The sequence below is a fragment of the Alosa alosa genome, chromosome 24 (assembly GCF_017589495.1).
Source record: "Alosa alosa isolate M-15738 ecotype Scorff River chromosome 24, AALO_Geno_1.1, whole genome shotgun sequence".
NCBI lineage: Eukaryota > Metazoa > Chordata > Actinopteri > Clupeiformes > Clupeidae > Alosa > Alosa alosa.
The window spans coordinates 7,374,967-7,390,780 of record NC_063212.1 but is presented as its reverse complement, the minus strand read 5'-3'; the positions used below and the strand labels follow the sequence as shown (position 1 = coordinate 7,390,780).

The 15,814-nt window shown below is 40.0% G+C and overlaps 2 protein-coding genes across 2 annotated transcripts in view; both read right to left on the bottom strand.

The window, feature by feature from the left end:
* Window positions 1-355: 355 nt before the first annotated feature.
* On the bottom strand, window positions 356-1,459 carry foxd5 (forkhead box D5). The gene has a single exon (XM_048236671.1). It carries the CDS (start codon window positions 1,409-1,411, stop codon window positions 476-478), a length of 936 nt encoding a protein of 311 aa, XP_048092628.1. The 5' UTR covers window positions 1,412-1,459; the 3' UTR covers window positions 356-475.
* Window positions 1,460-3,121: 1,662 nt separating this feature from the next.
* The window catches only part of cbwd (COBW domain containing), a 15,334-nt gene continuing 2,641 nt past the window's right edge, over window positions 3,122-15,814 (bottom strand). Inside the window, exons 5-15 of the mRNA XM_048235820.1 lie at window positions 15,232-15,291; window positions 9,002-9,039; window positions 8,825-8,871; window positions 8,644-8,730; window positions 8,434-8,478; window positions 7,768-7,824; window positions 5,885-5,936; window positions 5,029-5,097; window positions 4,865-4,930; window positions 4,463-4,592; window positions 3,122-4,261 (exon numbers count right to left, since the gene is read on the bottom strand). Coding sequence (XP_048091777.1) covers window positions 4,185-4,261; window positions 4,463-4,592; window positions 4,865-4,930; window positions 5,029-5,097; window positions 5,885-5,936; window positions 7,768-7,824; window positions 8,434-8,478; window positions 8,644-8,730; window positions 8,825-8,871; window positions 9,002-9,039; window positions 15,232-15,291 — 728 coding nt within the window. The 3' untranslated portion in view covers window positions 3,122-4,184. The remainder of the gene's footprint in view (window positions 4,262-4,462; window positions 4,593-4,864; window positions 4,931-5,028; window positions 5,098-5,884; window positions 5,937-7,767; window positions 7,825-8,433; window positions 8,479-8,643; window positions 8,731-8,824; window positions 8,872-9,001; window positions 9,040-15,231; window positions 15,292-15,814) is intronic.

The following is a 15,814-nucleotide window of genomic DNA, read 5'->3' as shown; positions in this document are numbered from 1 at the left end:
AGTATTTGATACAAATGAAAACAAATTCCAACATAGCACAGTCATAAATAAGCTAATATAACTACAGGATGTAATTAGAGTATTTACGTAGCAGCATGAGCTCATGGTAGAATATTTCCACATAATCATATTACCACCAACTGACCAGTCAGATAACATGACCAACCAGTGAGAGGAAGAAAACAAATGACACCATGAAGAGGAAAATCAGTCAAAGTTATATTTATTTTCAAGTACCACAAAGTATTATCTATTATATGTGTTGAGCAAATATATTATTATTATTATTTTATATATTTACATTACATGAATAATCATTACATGATTAAATGGAGATCAGTGTCTATTCATAAGGCTCAAAACTCAAGAATTGCCCTGGCCTGTTTGATTCGCCTGAGGCAAACGTTCATAGCATACACTGTAAACATTAGAGCAGGTCATATTTTAAAGTATCAACAATTTATGCAAGAAATATTTACAACGGCAACGCTCTTATTAAGGAAGGTGGGTGGAAAGTCCTCAGCGCGGATGCAACAGTTGGAACAGCAGAGACGGAAATGGGCGAGTTCTGAAACCCCCAGTTTGTCAAGGGCGCAGGTGTGCTGCCCATGATGTGGTCAATGCTGAAGGCACCCTTTTTTTTTTCGCACTGAGGTCGAAGTTTCGCTGTTGGGATGACATAATGTTTCACTTGAAATTGGTTTAGTTCCGGCAGTTTGCAATTGCTGATGTTCTGATGGAAATATGGAGAAGGGAATAAGACGTTCTCATGAGCAGGCACGTATCCTAGGGGACATGTCTGTCTTGGAAAATGGTTAGGCACAAAATAAGGTCTCCCATGATAAGAATCATGATCTCGATAGAAGAAAATACGGTCCTTAACATATTCCGGCAGGTTCCTTTTAAATCTTTTCCTCCGACGAAGAAAGCTGCCGTTGTCAAACATGTCCTGTGATGCTGGATCCAATGACCAATAATTGCCCTTACCCGGATTTCCAGGTTCCCTGGGTATCTTGATGAAACAGTCGTTGAGGGACAAATTATGTCTGATTGAGTTTTGCCAAGCAGGAAACTTTTCCTTGTAATACGGAAACTTGTTGCTGATGAAGTCACAGATTGCACTGAGGGTCAGCTTCTTCGTCGGACTTTGGAGAATGGCCATAGTGATGAGAGCGATGTATGAGTAGGGAGGTTTGATTGCACCGCCCGTCTGTCTACCAGGCGAGGGAGCCTCCGTGCTTTGGTCGCCCTCACTCTCGCCGGATGTGTCCAGTACGCAGGACTCTTGGTCGGCACCGCAAGCGTCTTGGTCCGAAGCATTATCCAAATGCTGGTCTGAGTCCTCCTCTCCAACCACGTCAACTTCGCAGTCCTCTTGATGAATTCCTTCACAGTCCTTGAAAAAAGTCATGGTCGTTAACTGTAAGGTTTAGCTGGTAACCCTGTGAACGATGCTCAAGTTAAGTCTGTCATGTGTGGATGCAGTTGGAGGTTTGCCAAAGAATCGCAGTCCGGAGTTATATGAGTTGGCCTGCACGCATCACCTCAAGTATTTCATGTTAATTCAACCTATCAGAGGTAACCTAGGTGGTACAGTGGGCGGGCCCAACCTTGGTTTCTCGTTACTTACTGTATAACTTATGTATATTTTAATGCGTTTTAACTGTAAATATATTTCACCCGGTGGACAAAACAACCCACAGTTACGCACCACTTTTATATCGTGTAAATTATATAAAATAATAATTAATTGTAGGCTACTGAGATATTCAGAGTTAAAAGCAAAACGTGTCACATATATCTTCATTCCCCAGAATGAAAATAGGCTATAACAGAAGACATAATTACAAAGAAAGCTTACAATGTATTTAAACCTAAATGCTTGTGGTAAACAAACATATTCTCGTTTAAATACTTGGATATTTTGAGTAGGCCTACGCATAGACTCACGCGGCAGAACTAAGCATCTGAATTGGTTAACAATGCATAACTGCATACTGCTTTAAAGCAACACCAAAGAGTTTTTTGTAGATTAAAATAATGTTTCCAAAATCGTTTCAGTGGTTCATCAACTCGTAACAGGGTGAACGGCACTTTCTGCATTCACTTCGCGGCCTTCTATCAGCTATAACCGCACTATGTACGTTTGCCGGATCGGGTAGCGGATCTGTAGTTCGATGGAATGAGACATGAGAAACTACAAATTTGACTTGCATCTGATGTCGCAATACATCGTACTTTCATAAAATCATGCAACATATTCTACTTGGCAGGATTCCCACCTCTGCTGGAGAAATTGTTCATTATGCTATTTCAAACTGTGGGAAAAGGTAACGATAAAGCACATGGATTTGTTTACAAGCTAGCGAATGGTTAGCGTTTGGCAGAACTATGTGGATGTTACAAGGTAAGAAACACGATTTAAAGTTAACAAGTTACTTGTTTCTCACTTCTCTATCCGGGACGGTAGTCTCAATGTTGCCAAGTTCACATGGATACTGGTAACAAGTATACTGAAAAGGACTTTCTTTGGAAGGTTTCTTTGCCTCTATGCTCTTGATTTGATAAAGCAGTGGTACGTTGTGGAAATTCGGAAGCTGATCGAAACAGCTGGAGGTGCGGATGTGGCTGGAACTTTTACCACCACGCCTTACTCCAGATTAGGATTTGTTGCTTTAACCAGACCCCTGGGGTTTCAGTTTGGTTTCCCAGAAAAAGATACCCGCAGGTGGTGTGACCATGAAAATGGCCGTGGCAGGACATCCCGCCGGGCGCTCCAAAAGTGCTTAGAGGACGGTAAATGTGGTTATCAGCATTAGAATCAAGTAGGAAACAGCCCAGCTGTATCTCCAGTTTACTGCCACAGGGCATTCAAGGTTTTATTGGAAGGCGTGAATTGCCAAAGCACTTCTTCGGTGTAGGTCCGCTGTTGCGCGGATATGTGTTAGGACTGTTAATACGTATCTCAATTGCAAATGAATGATTCTGAATACTCCACCTACTTCCTCACCTGTCATGCGTATAGAAATGCATGCCTGCTGTTAAAGGCCGTCTTTCATCGTTTAAAAACACAAACAAACTCCAAAGTCCACACAGCATACAAAAACGACTCAACCGAAGGTTTATGTTTAAGTTAATCGAAGCTGTTTTATTTTAGTGACTGAATTTCAAATAAACAGCAACTTTTCTCAGACAGAAGGTATAAGAAACTATTTTTGTGATTAGTGAAAAGTGTGACTAATTTGTAGTCAGACTGAATTCTACCCTAAACCAAATACTTTTTATGCAACAGAAGGAGACATTTTTAATAAATGAATGGTTGAACAGACTTTTTTGCAGTGTAGGTTTCCTTAACAACCTAATTGTAGTAAAATATTTGAAATATTTAGAGTTGACATGTCAGTGAATACAGATAGTGTAATACAAAATGGGTTGTTTTGGGGCAACACAATTCTTAACCAACCCATTACACAGCATGCATCTCTCCTCAAGTACCATTTATATGGGTTTACTTTTTGAAAACCTGAAATCAAGGAACAACATAATGTATAGGTAGGCCTATGGTATATGTATGAATCACTGTTTTTACTGAGCTGTCCACAAAAGTTGTACAGCTGTACTGCATTACATGTTAAATGAATAATGTTTCTGTACGTTTTGAAAAATTAAGATGACATTTCAGTATTATATCACGTCCTACTCAGTTTAATTTTGACATCGGGGACAGATTCACAAAATGCAAGAAACTACAAAACTATAAAATTGTCATCTCAATAATAATAATAAAAAAAAAACACACAAAACACAGCAAAGACGAGGCAGGCATTCCAAAGAACCAGATCAGATTCCACGTAGCCTGCTAAAACCCTACCCCTATATATATATACTCTGAAAACATCATCAAAGACAAGCATTCTGCAAATTAAGATCATGATCTACATAGAGATCCACCAAATCACAATAATCAATTCTCTCGAAACCATGACATACATATAAACGCAGTATCATTCTGCTTTAAGACAATTGACATCAGATTCAGTCAAATTTAGAAGTGTTAAGTGAGCTGAATCTCCTGAACCCTTACAACAGCTTGTCTGGTCCTTATAGTTGAGGGAGCACTCACTTAACAAATTATTTTTTTTTTTTTTTTTATAACAAATCTAACTTGAAATGAATGCAATGTTTCATGTCTTACTATCCTCCTTATTCAGGAGAGTGGTAGTGAACTGAGCCCGTAGAATGTCTCGATCCAGATATCTCCCTAGAGAGAGAGAGAGAGAGAGAGAGAGAGAGAGAGAGAGAGAGAGAGAGAGAGAGAGAGAGAGAGAGAGAGAGAGAGATCACAGTTGAGTACAGAAAGACCCCAACATGGTTTCACTGAATACAAAGCAAGAATAAAACCCAAAGGGGAAACAAAACAGTGTTATTGAGGGGACAGTGAGGCAGGTGAGGAGACGCTCACCTATGAAGACGAGACGGTTGACTCTGGGTTCTTCCTGCCCCCAGGCCTCGGGGGTCTCCTCCAGCTCGTAAAGCTCATGAACCCCCTGCAACATCACCCGCTGGCCCTTACCCTCGATGGACAAAATGCCCTGGACACACAAACGCACAGGCAAAAACAAGGAAAAAACAACAGTAAACAAACGCTGACAAAGACAACACAGTGAAATATATCGGCATAATCTTGATTTACTCTAAATAATTGAACTGATTATACTCATTGACTAGGGGATGCAAGTGCAGGACAATGTATTTACAGAGAAACAAAAAAATCTGAAATATGTCAAGTTAGTTTAGATAGCACATTTAACACATGCAAAGTTGACCCAAAGTGCTTCATGACATGGAATTTTGAAGCACTCACCTTTAAGCGAATGACATGCATAGGTGACCCCTCTTTATTCTTCAAGTTCTTTTCCCACAGAAGGTCCTGTAAAGAGCAATGATTTACAGTCATAATTTGAAAGCAATTACATATACTATTCCAACTCAATTTTTTATCTGAATTGTGGTCCTAAAAGTAACTACCTGAATGAACAGGTTCAGCCGATCTTCAGAGACATCCCCTGGCATTTCAACTGTTACTGTTAAGATACTCTACATAGATAAAAAGACACAAGGGAAGGACTACATGAATCCTAAGCGTAGAGTAAGCTTTATTTGAAAGTGTACAAAAAAACAAGGGAAACATTTTAAATCTTCATTCTCTTATTAGCCAAATCCTCTCACAATTGACACGCTCCTACAAAAGTGGGGTGAAAAATTTCAAAAGACATATTATGTCATGATGGTTCATGTTTTTGTTGTTGGCACTAGTGACTGCATATAATGTCAAGTACCCCAGCAGCTACCACACTAGGCCATTAGCCCCCCTCACCCCAGAACTTCCTCACGGCATCAAAAGGGACACTTTGCAGATATTTAAGGCATTGTGTGGAAGTGTTAAAGTTACACACTTCCTTTCTCATTTGGTATAACAACAGAAAACAGGGGGGGGGGTGGGGGTGGGGGCTGGAGAGGGCGCCTCGTTTGCATGAAAAGAGTGACGGGGAAGGGCCTGATAGTGCGGGGCAGAGGCTCACGTGGGAAAGAGAACACCGCTGAAAACAGATGATCAAGCAGACCCTCCCATTATGAAGGCAGGGTGAGAACCTCGCTCCTACAGAAGCCTTATGGGCTATATTAGTTCTTCACACACACACACACACACACACACAGTGAGTATGGCATGAATCAGCTTTGATCTATTCAATGTCTTGGTACATTTAGACAAAGCTAGCTGAAGTTTTAGACCCTGAGCAAGCTCAATTTGGGCTCATTTAAGTCACATTAACATGTCCCAAAATGGCAAAAAAGGCATTTAGTAGATTAAGAGCAGTCGTACCTTGTCTAGATGTGGATGTGTAGACTTCACAAGCTGTAGTTTTTCAGACAACCTGAGGAATTCACAAAAGCTCTTAAGGATTCTACAACCCCAAAACAGAAAAAGTTGGGACGTTGTGTAAAATGCAAATAAAAAAAGAATGTGATAATATGCAAGTCTCGTTAACCCATATTTAGCAGCAAAAAGGACATAGACAACATATCAAATGTTGAAAAGGAAAATTTGGACTATTTTATGGCAATATATGTTCATTTTGAATTTAATGCCAGCAACATGTTTCAAAAAAAGTTGGGACGGGAGCATGTTTACCACTGTTCTGCTTCACCTCTTCATTTAACAAAATTCTGTAAATGGAGACCATTTGCTACAGTTTTGAGAATGAAATTTTGTCCCATTAATCCCCAATAGGATTTCAGTTGCTCAACAGTATGGGGTATTCTTAGTCATGTTTTTCATTCCATTATGCACCTAATTTGACAAATCTGGACTGCAGACAGGCTATCTTAGCACCTGGACTCTTCCTCTATGGAGAAATACTATTTAAATATGTGCAGAATTCATTTTGCCATTGTTTTCCTGAAATATTCAAGGTCGTCCCTGGAAAAGACATTGCCTGGATGGCAGTATATGTGGCTCAAAACCTGTTTACATTATTCAGAATTGATTGTGCTTTGCCAAATGTGCAAGATGCCCATGCTGTAGGCACTAATGCTCCTCTACACCGTCATAGTTGTTGGGTTTCGAACTGAGCACTAAAACAAGTTGGATAGGTTGAATACTTGGATAGGCCCTCTCCATTAGCCCAGATGAGTCCATGATTTCCAAAAAGAATGGCAACTTTGATTGGTCTAACCACAGGACCTTTTTCCAAGTTACCTCAGTCCAAGCTCAGGCCCAGGTAAGAGGGTGGTCTTATCTGTATCATGTCTCAATACAATTTTAGCTGTTACAATGTTGGCTGCAGTTTCTGAATTGATATTAAACTGTGCACATAGACAATGGTCAGGAGGTTTTCCTGAGCCCATACAATGACAGGTCTGTTAACAAGTCTGGTATTGATGCAGTGCCATCTGAGGTCCAAAAGACCACGGCCATCCAATGTGTTTTTCAGCTCTTTCCCTTGTTTGCAAAGATTTCTCTGGATTCTCTGAATGTTTTAATAATATTATGTCCTGAAGATGATTAACTCCCCAAATACTTCACAATTTCATGTTAAGAAGCATTAAAATGACATTGTTTCATCATTTGTGCACATAAGTTTACACAGAGTGATAAATACCCCTACATCTTTACTTCTAAGAGTCCCTGCCTCTCTGGGATGCTCTTTTTTCAAACCCAATCGTGTTGCCACTTACCCTAATTAGTTGTGAAACATTCTTCCTTTTGTTTATCATTACAGAATTTTTCCAGCATTTTATTACCCCGTCCCAACTTTTTTTGAAACATGTTGCTGGTATCAAATTCAAAATTAGCATATATTTTCCAGAAAATAGTCAAATTTGTGATTTTCAACATTTGATATGTTGTCTGTGTCCTTTTTGCAACTAAATATGAGTTTAAGAGATTTGCAGATTAATACATTCTGTTTTTATTCACGTTTTACACAATGTCCCAAATGTTTCTGTTTTGGGGTTGTAAATATCACTGTATTCTGGGTCTTGTGACAAGGAGTTTGTGTTCCAAATTGTTGATGGCTGAAATAATCGTCCTCAATTGTCATGTTTGGTTATAAAATGTTTGCCTTTGGTTCAATAACAGCTTTTAACATTCTAGAATAAGAAATCGGAGCCAATAGATTCCTGTTCAAATCAATAATGTAAATCTGACTTTAAGATGCATACTCTAGTGATGAACGGTTTAGATTATTTATCATGTGGTCTTACCTTGTTACATCTTTAATATCAAAAGAATGCAAATCTAGCACTTGGGATAAGTCAACTCTGCAAAACAAAACAAACAAAGAAATCCTAAATAGTTGAAGCCTTGACATTTCTAGTTAAATATTCTATAAGAGAATTAAAGACAAAGAGCAATATCACATCCTGTCCATGCCAATCAGGGAGGACAGGGCACCCTTCATATGCTATGCATGAAACTACAACAATGTCATTTCTGTGACTCCAGCTGGATATGCAGAGGTCTGTGCCCTGACCCTGATACTGTAGGGAACTGTTATTAAGCTTCACTGAAGAGTGACCATGAGGAAGCCCCTGTGATTGTTTTTGTCTTCCAAACAGGCCCAATTTGACGCTTATGTGGGCAAAGTGAAGCACAGAAAACCATATATATTTGGATCTGCTCTAAGGAGTCAAGTAGGCACACAAATGTAGTGGAAACTAACTTTTAAAACAGCAATTAGCAAGTCCAGTTACAGATTTGATCAAAAAGGGAGAACTAGTCTTAAATGTAGAAATATCTCTATGCCTGTTATCACATTATGCAGTTAAAAAGTCAAATTTTATTATAATTCAAATTCAAACAAATGAACAAATATTAAAAATAAGGACTTACATCACTCATATTTTGCACTGGTAGTGTTTCTCACTCACCTTGCCTTTTGCGTTTCTAGAATTCTAACAAGTCCATTTATGGATCTGTAGAAAACAGAGAGGTAAAGTGCAATCAATTTATTGCAAGGCAAGGCAAAACATGCAAGGCACATTTTTGAAGTTAACAATTCACGCTTTGACTATCTATATTTTAAAAAAGAAGATAAATTGCATTTATTACGACAAATGTCTTTTAATGTGTTTACATACCCAACAGTGTCCCTCACTTTTCTTAATTCCTGTTCACTCACAAGGTCCGTTTTATTAATAATTAAAAGATCTGCAAGAGCCACCTGTCTGAAAGACAAGAGCAGGAACCATTGTGATTAAATGATAAACAATAAATAATTAGTTTAACATACACTGATAAGGTGAGGAAGGAAATAGCTACCTTGTGGCTTCATTGACAAGCCCATCTGGTTTCTCCTCTGTCAGTTGCTACATGTTTTTATGTATATGTGGGAAACAGATCCAGATAGATGCCTTTTAAGATCTGAGACTGGCAGAGATGTCAATTTTACATTTCAGATGTGTATTAACATGAACGTATAGAAAGCATGGCAATTACCTGCATTGTATATTTTGCATCAATTACCGTGACAATGCCTGTAAGAGAAAGTAAAAGAAACAGTCTGTTAAATGAAGAAGCTTGATCAGTAAAACTCTTAAAATTGTGTGACACAAAACAATTCAAAGACTGGATTTCATGGCTGGGTGATTGTATTCTTAAATCAAAGGCTCTGTCAATAAAGGGTCTGTTATTGTGCTGCTATTGACTTATAATGTAGTGAAATCAAACAAATTCTTCAGATCACAAACTCAGATGATATACATCAATGCGCCACTTCAGATGACTGAACCCAAAGGAAGAGCCGGTACACACAACTAACTTATAGAGTGGTAAATAGGTGCAAACTACCAACCTTTGTTTGCACTGTATCTTCATGAGTCAAAAGGTGTACAAAAGTTAAATAACCTCCTCTTCTCCATGTCACCTTGGCATTGATTAGCAGTAGGAGATAGGTAGGTGTAATGCATCAATCACCCAATGCTATGTCTGCACTCTGACGCGCCACTGTGTAACACAATCATCAGTCACCCAATACATGAAACATCACAACACAATCATTGTTAACCTCTTGGGTATACAACATAGTAATTATGACCTGTAATCATAGAGAACATGAAAGGCAGCCCAAGTGGTTCAACTGTGCTAAATGTACTGTATAAAACAAAATGCTTCCCTTCTCAGGAGTTTATTTATCGTATGGTAAGGTATTGTATCTTTATCGATTTTCTCAAAGCCCCAGAATTTGAGTGATACATTTGAGCCATTGTTTGCGTGAACATAGTCGGATAGCGGCACTTTTTATTCAGCAATGCGTAATTTCAGAGGACACTTGGTTTGGCCAACATAAAGTTACCAGTAAAATCCCAGATGTGTAGCGGGCAACTACACCAGTCTATTTGTTGTATGAACTCATTGTTGTATGAACAAGTCTGTCTCTAAGGGAATGCAACCTTATGAAAAAAAATCAAAGGGGGCATAATTCTGACTGCTCATTATTACCTCATACCAGCCCTCAGCAAAGTCCTGGCTGTTCCTATCACATTTGGAATTGTACGGGAAAAATGAATATTTCGGTATGTACCATAATCACTGGAATTACTATAATTTTATTTTGATAAACCTCAAGCTTTCCATCCTTATTACTCCAAATCAACCCTGAAGTAATGCTTTCTGAAAGCAAACCCATAAGTAGCCTATAAGTATACGTATATAGGCCTATACTCTTTTGATCCCGTGAAATTTAGCGTCTGCATTTACCCCAATCCGTGAATTAGTAGGCCCTTTCACACTGGCGAAATTGCCGCGATTTTATGTACCAGAATCGGGGAACAACTGTCCCTTCCACATAGACCGAGGCGGAACGGCGGGACAAAGTGTCTCGCCAAATTTACTACCAAGCCCCTAGACATTTTGCGAGTTTTTCGTTCCGGCACCAGTGTGAATGGGTCAAGCGGAAAAGGGGAATCTGGGCGGGCATTTCGATGCTATGTCCAGCCCACCACAGGAGATTGCAAAAAAATCTAACTGATCAAAAGCAGCAATAGCAGAGACAGAACATTATGTCAATCTATAAATGCACAAACTCTCCAGTCATTCAATGCCTGCTAGAGTTGACTGTAGCTTTGGAATGCAATCAGTTGCCATAATAGGCCATCCTAAAATCCAGCGAAAAAACAAAGCATGAACTCATGAGCGTCTGTCTGCCCTATATCCTCTGATTGTAATGCTTACAGATATCTAGGCGATATTTGTAACATTTGTTTTGTATTTGGCCTGTTATAAAATCGTGTAGACCTATTGAACAATTCAAACACATTAGGAAAGGCAAAGTTGGACACATGCTTAAAGACATTGTTGCAAATTTAAAACCGGATTACTCTGGAATGGCTAACTGTATAGAGGCACACCTTTGTGTTCGGTAAGGTCTGCTGTTTATTCTGCTATATGGTTTGTCATGTGTTGAGGTAAAGTTCGCGAAGTATTCCAAGATGAATGGGTAGGGAGACGGGCGCAAAAAATATGATTAAATTAAAGTTACCTTCGCGAACCGTTTACCACAACAACTAACCACTAGCATCGTTTAAAAGCTGAGAAAAAGCTCTTTCGTGTGATACATGTGATGTCTGTGATAATAGGCTACTTCGCAAGGGTACTTCGCAAGCCTAGTTCAGCAAATTTGGCTGGGACAGAATACCTATACAGAGCAGCAGCTCTGGCCATATCGGTTCTGGCTCACATGATGTAGCCTATATGCTTTAAATGCATTATCGCTTCACTACCCAACACGCGAACAAGAAAGAAAAGAAAAAAGAAACCAACGTGCTTATGTCGCGATTTTCGATAGGCCCAGGCCTAGAGAAAAGACAGCTATGGTAACCTAACAATTAGGATTTGCTTTGCCTACACTGCTGTTTGGTTGTCCCAAACTTTGAGACGATCCATACTCGCATTAACTGAATCTTATCAACCCGAACTGCGATGTTCCAAACAGAGTGACAGAACATCATGACGAGCACTAGGCCTACGCTTAAATGATTTATGACTGAATGGAACGTTGCGTTTTTAAGCGCCAGAAATGCTTAGGCCCTATCACGTCGTGTGACAAAGTTTACACCAATCATCATCTTCTAATGTATCCTTATGTTGAGATGTCCATTCTCTTTGCCCTAGGCTATCATTTGTGCGCGAAGCATGTTTCAATTAAGACAATACACAAGCTATTTTTTATTGTTGAAATATTGAATGATTTCATGAATATACACAGTGCATACAGGATTACGGGTGGCGGCGCCACTGACCAAGGCCACAGTAGCCTGTGAACCTCTGATTTTCAAAGGGAAATCACAGCGAACGCAAGGGCAACTCTTCTCTTCAATTTCCCTTCCAAATTACTTTTTATTGTCTGAACACATCTATCGCAAGAATCTAACATTCTAACAGCAACAGCAAAGCAAATGCAAGCTAACCAAAGTGCAGTCGGTTCTCCTGCCATGGTTTTTGAAATCACACACCTGCTGTATCTGAAGCCCCACACACGCATAATAAGGCCTACGACTATCACTCTACACGCCCCCTGTTGCACGTCACAATTTAATTTACCATAGCGGATCCTGCCTTCTGGCTCCCTAAAATGCCGCATCATGTGAACAGATCAGCAGGCCGGCAAATTACCTCGCTTTCAGACAAAAAGACGGCAAAAAGACGTCTCCTCTTCCCGCAAATTTAGCGGGATTTCTGTATGAAAAGGCCTAGTGAAACACACTCAGCACACAGTGAGGTGAAGCACACACTAATCCCGGCGCAGTGAGCTGCCTGCAACAACAGCGGCGCTCGGTGACTAGTGAGGGGTTAGGTGCCTTGCTCAAGAGCACTTCAGCCGTGCCTACTGGTCGGGGTTCGAACCGGCAACCCTCCGGTTCCAAGTCCGAAGTGCTAACCAGTAGGCCACGGCTGCCCCTATAAGATGCTCTTGGCAGCAGCCAAGGATGATGTAGATGAGACTGAGAGAATCTGTAAGAATAGTCTGCAGCCAGCTGTGCCTGCCTTAGCAGAGAGACCCATGAGGGCTGAACACGCTAAAGCCTCAGGACCATCAGTCGCTACTCCTTTGCTCAACAAGATGACCAGTGCTGAATTTCAGAGAGCAGTGAAGCAGGTCAGTGAGGTTTTCCTCAAAACTCTCGAGGATGATCACTGCCCTGAATTTCCAGCCAGGGTTTCTGCCAAAGATTATGGGCATTTTGACAAAGGAGATACTGTAGGCATCTGCACATCTCTCCCCAATTCAAGCTGCAGTTGGAGGAAAGGAGCAAGAACAAAATGTTTCCATTCTGGCTGAAGATGCCAACAGGAATAGTGTCATATCATTTAGCCCATGTAGCTCATGGACCATACACACTAAATTAAACAGTTTTAGGGTGTATGTTTTAGTCACTACATGACTGTTCACAGATCAAAGAGAGGAACACACATTCTCCTTGTGAGTGAATGCCAGGCCTCTCCTGTTGCAAACACAAGTAAGTTCATGTTGGTATCTAAAGCAACAGTTCAACTAGATCTATCAAAACATTTCCATGTTATTACCTGCTGTAACTTGGCCAGTTTGACTAGGGGAGGATACATAAACCATTACTTTGCTATTCACAGGTCTTCTTCCAAGACTTCTTGTCTGAGCTGAGAAAGACTGCGCCTCAGCTTAATTAGCCTCTCAATGGCTGAGGTCACCCAGGCTCCTGAGTCTGCCAGCCCTCTGGGTATGCCACAAGGGGAAGAAACAGTGGGGGGCCATTTTCTCAGGATGCCTCAATTCAAGTTCTCCTTCAAGGTGGAGTTTATTACATATGGTCATCAACACTGTGTGTACAAATCCTGATCTCGTCGGCTATGAGCGAAGGAGAAATGGGTGAGTATGCAAATTACTTTATTCATTAATATGTGAATTTAAACAAATTCATCTAAAATCTTTCGTATTTTATCAGACAATAATGAAGGGTGCGAAAGCTGTGTACTATGAGAGAACAGTAACATCCCAGGTAATTAAAAAAAGGTAATTATCTGAGATACATTCCTTAATGTGTGGAAACTGTTGTGCTTTAGTCCTCTTTTTTCTTCATATTTTCTTTAAGCCCATGCAACATCATCTTGTCAGACTGTGCTTAATGAGGCCACTGCTGAGCTGACTGATTCTGAGGATCTAACTGGGCAGGAAAAGACTCTCATCTGAACTTGCCAACGCATCTTCTCCAGAGGTATCCTACACAGCTAAATGGTCCTTTGGATTGTGGAATCATCTAATAACTTTGTATCATTTCGACTATATTTTTTCCACCCTACACCTGACTATTCTCTTGAAGGATTTCATTATGTATGCTGATGTTTATTTGCAATTATAACTATATTTAGATACCGTGATGAGGACATACAGTTAAGCCCTTGACATTAAAAGTATAAGAAAAAAGTGACCATCTGTGCACCCCCAGACCTTAAAATGAAAGTGTTCACAAGGAACTAATGTGCCAAAAGTTCTACATGTGCCGTGTGTCATGTGTCCTGTATGTGTGATTTTCATTGGCTGCTGAGTTGAAATAGCAATCTCTTGACATAATTACAGAATGCACATCTAAAATGATTGCAGTTATTACCAATAACTACTCAGCACAATTGTGAAATAGGTACGGTACAATAATAACCGTTATTATTACTGTTAATGACCGTTATTAGTCCCAAATTATTGGGAGAAATGCATATTTCATTACTGATGTATAATGTAGCAACGAGTCCCCCAAATACATTGATGTGGTTGCCTGCTCAATCTCTGAGTTTTAACAGATGTGTTCATTCCACTCACTGTTTCAACTCAGCTAACACTAAACACCTTTTTCCACCACACATGCATTTTGAAATGTTCATGCGGGTTACTTTATGTTGGACAAACCAAACATCCTCTGAAACGGAACACAATGCCACTTTCGTTATTGCAACATGGACCATACAATAGCGAGATATTATGTTCACCCCAACCATGGCTCCAACGAATCACTCAAATTCTGGGACCCAGAGAAGAGGAGAAACTATAATGAAACTCCTGAGAAAGGAAGCATTTTGGATTTATACATTTAACACTGTAGAACCACATGGGCCGATCTAAGAGCTTTGTCATTCATGTTCTCTATGATTATAGGTCATACACTCTTAAAACGAATGTGTTAAAAACAACACAACTTGCGTTGTTTTAACTCATCTCTGTGTCCTTTTTTTTAACTGTTACACAAAACTTAAGTTGTTTTTTTCTAACACATCTCTGTGTCCAGATTATAGGGACAACACATTATAGTGTATACCCAAGAGGATAATACTGATTGTGTTGTGATGTTTCATGTATTGGGTGACTGACGACTGCGTTACACAGTGGCGTGTCATCCCATTTTTTCCTGAAAGAGTGCAGACATGGCATTGGGTGGTTGATGCATTACGCCTACCTACCTCCTACTGCTAACCATCTGCCATCTGATGTGGCCCATTGAGTGTTGCTGATTCTGCGGTCCAAGGGGCTAGAGCGCAAATGATACCCTTTCCAATTGCTCAGGCAACGTACAATCAACAAAATTGTTATGCATTACTCAAACACATTTCTTTTCATTGTTTCTAAGATGGCAGTATTTTCAGTTCTGTACTTCCTCCTTTTTTTGTATATTTACCCCACTTTTTGAAAAGCAAGGAACACTTACCATCCAAATACACATCACTCCCAAGTTCAGCATCAACCCAGAACATGGAGGCTACCGCTCCTAAAAGATTGCAATACTTTTAACATTAGTTAAAAGTCTTTAAGTGATGACAGCCAATAATGTGCAATTTTAGAATTTCAGCCAAATGTGACTTCTCCTTAATACAATAATGGAAATAAACTATTTAATCAAACAGAAATATAGATATGGCTATGTCTGATGTTGTAAAACCTATCCCACTGACCTGAACGCTATGACGGGGCCTCAGACTGATCCACTAATATAACTCCCATAAATGATAAAGCACTTTTATAAATGTTTAATGCAAAAAGCAATAAGGGGCGCGCAGCCATTACGCAGGAATCACCTGGAGTGACGGGTCGCTTGTCTACAAGAGCACTGAGACCGGTGTTGTTCAAAGGTCTACCAGCGTCAGCAGTGCTCCCTCAGCTGTAGGGCAGCAGACATAGAGAGACCAGAGGCTGACTCTGCCCACCTCACCTGACACCTGCCACTCTATCAAACATCCCATCTGTCAGATTACAAGGGCTGGCTGATGACATCAACAGATTCCCAGCATTCC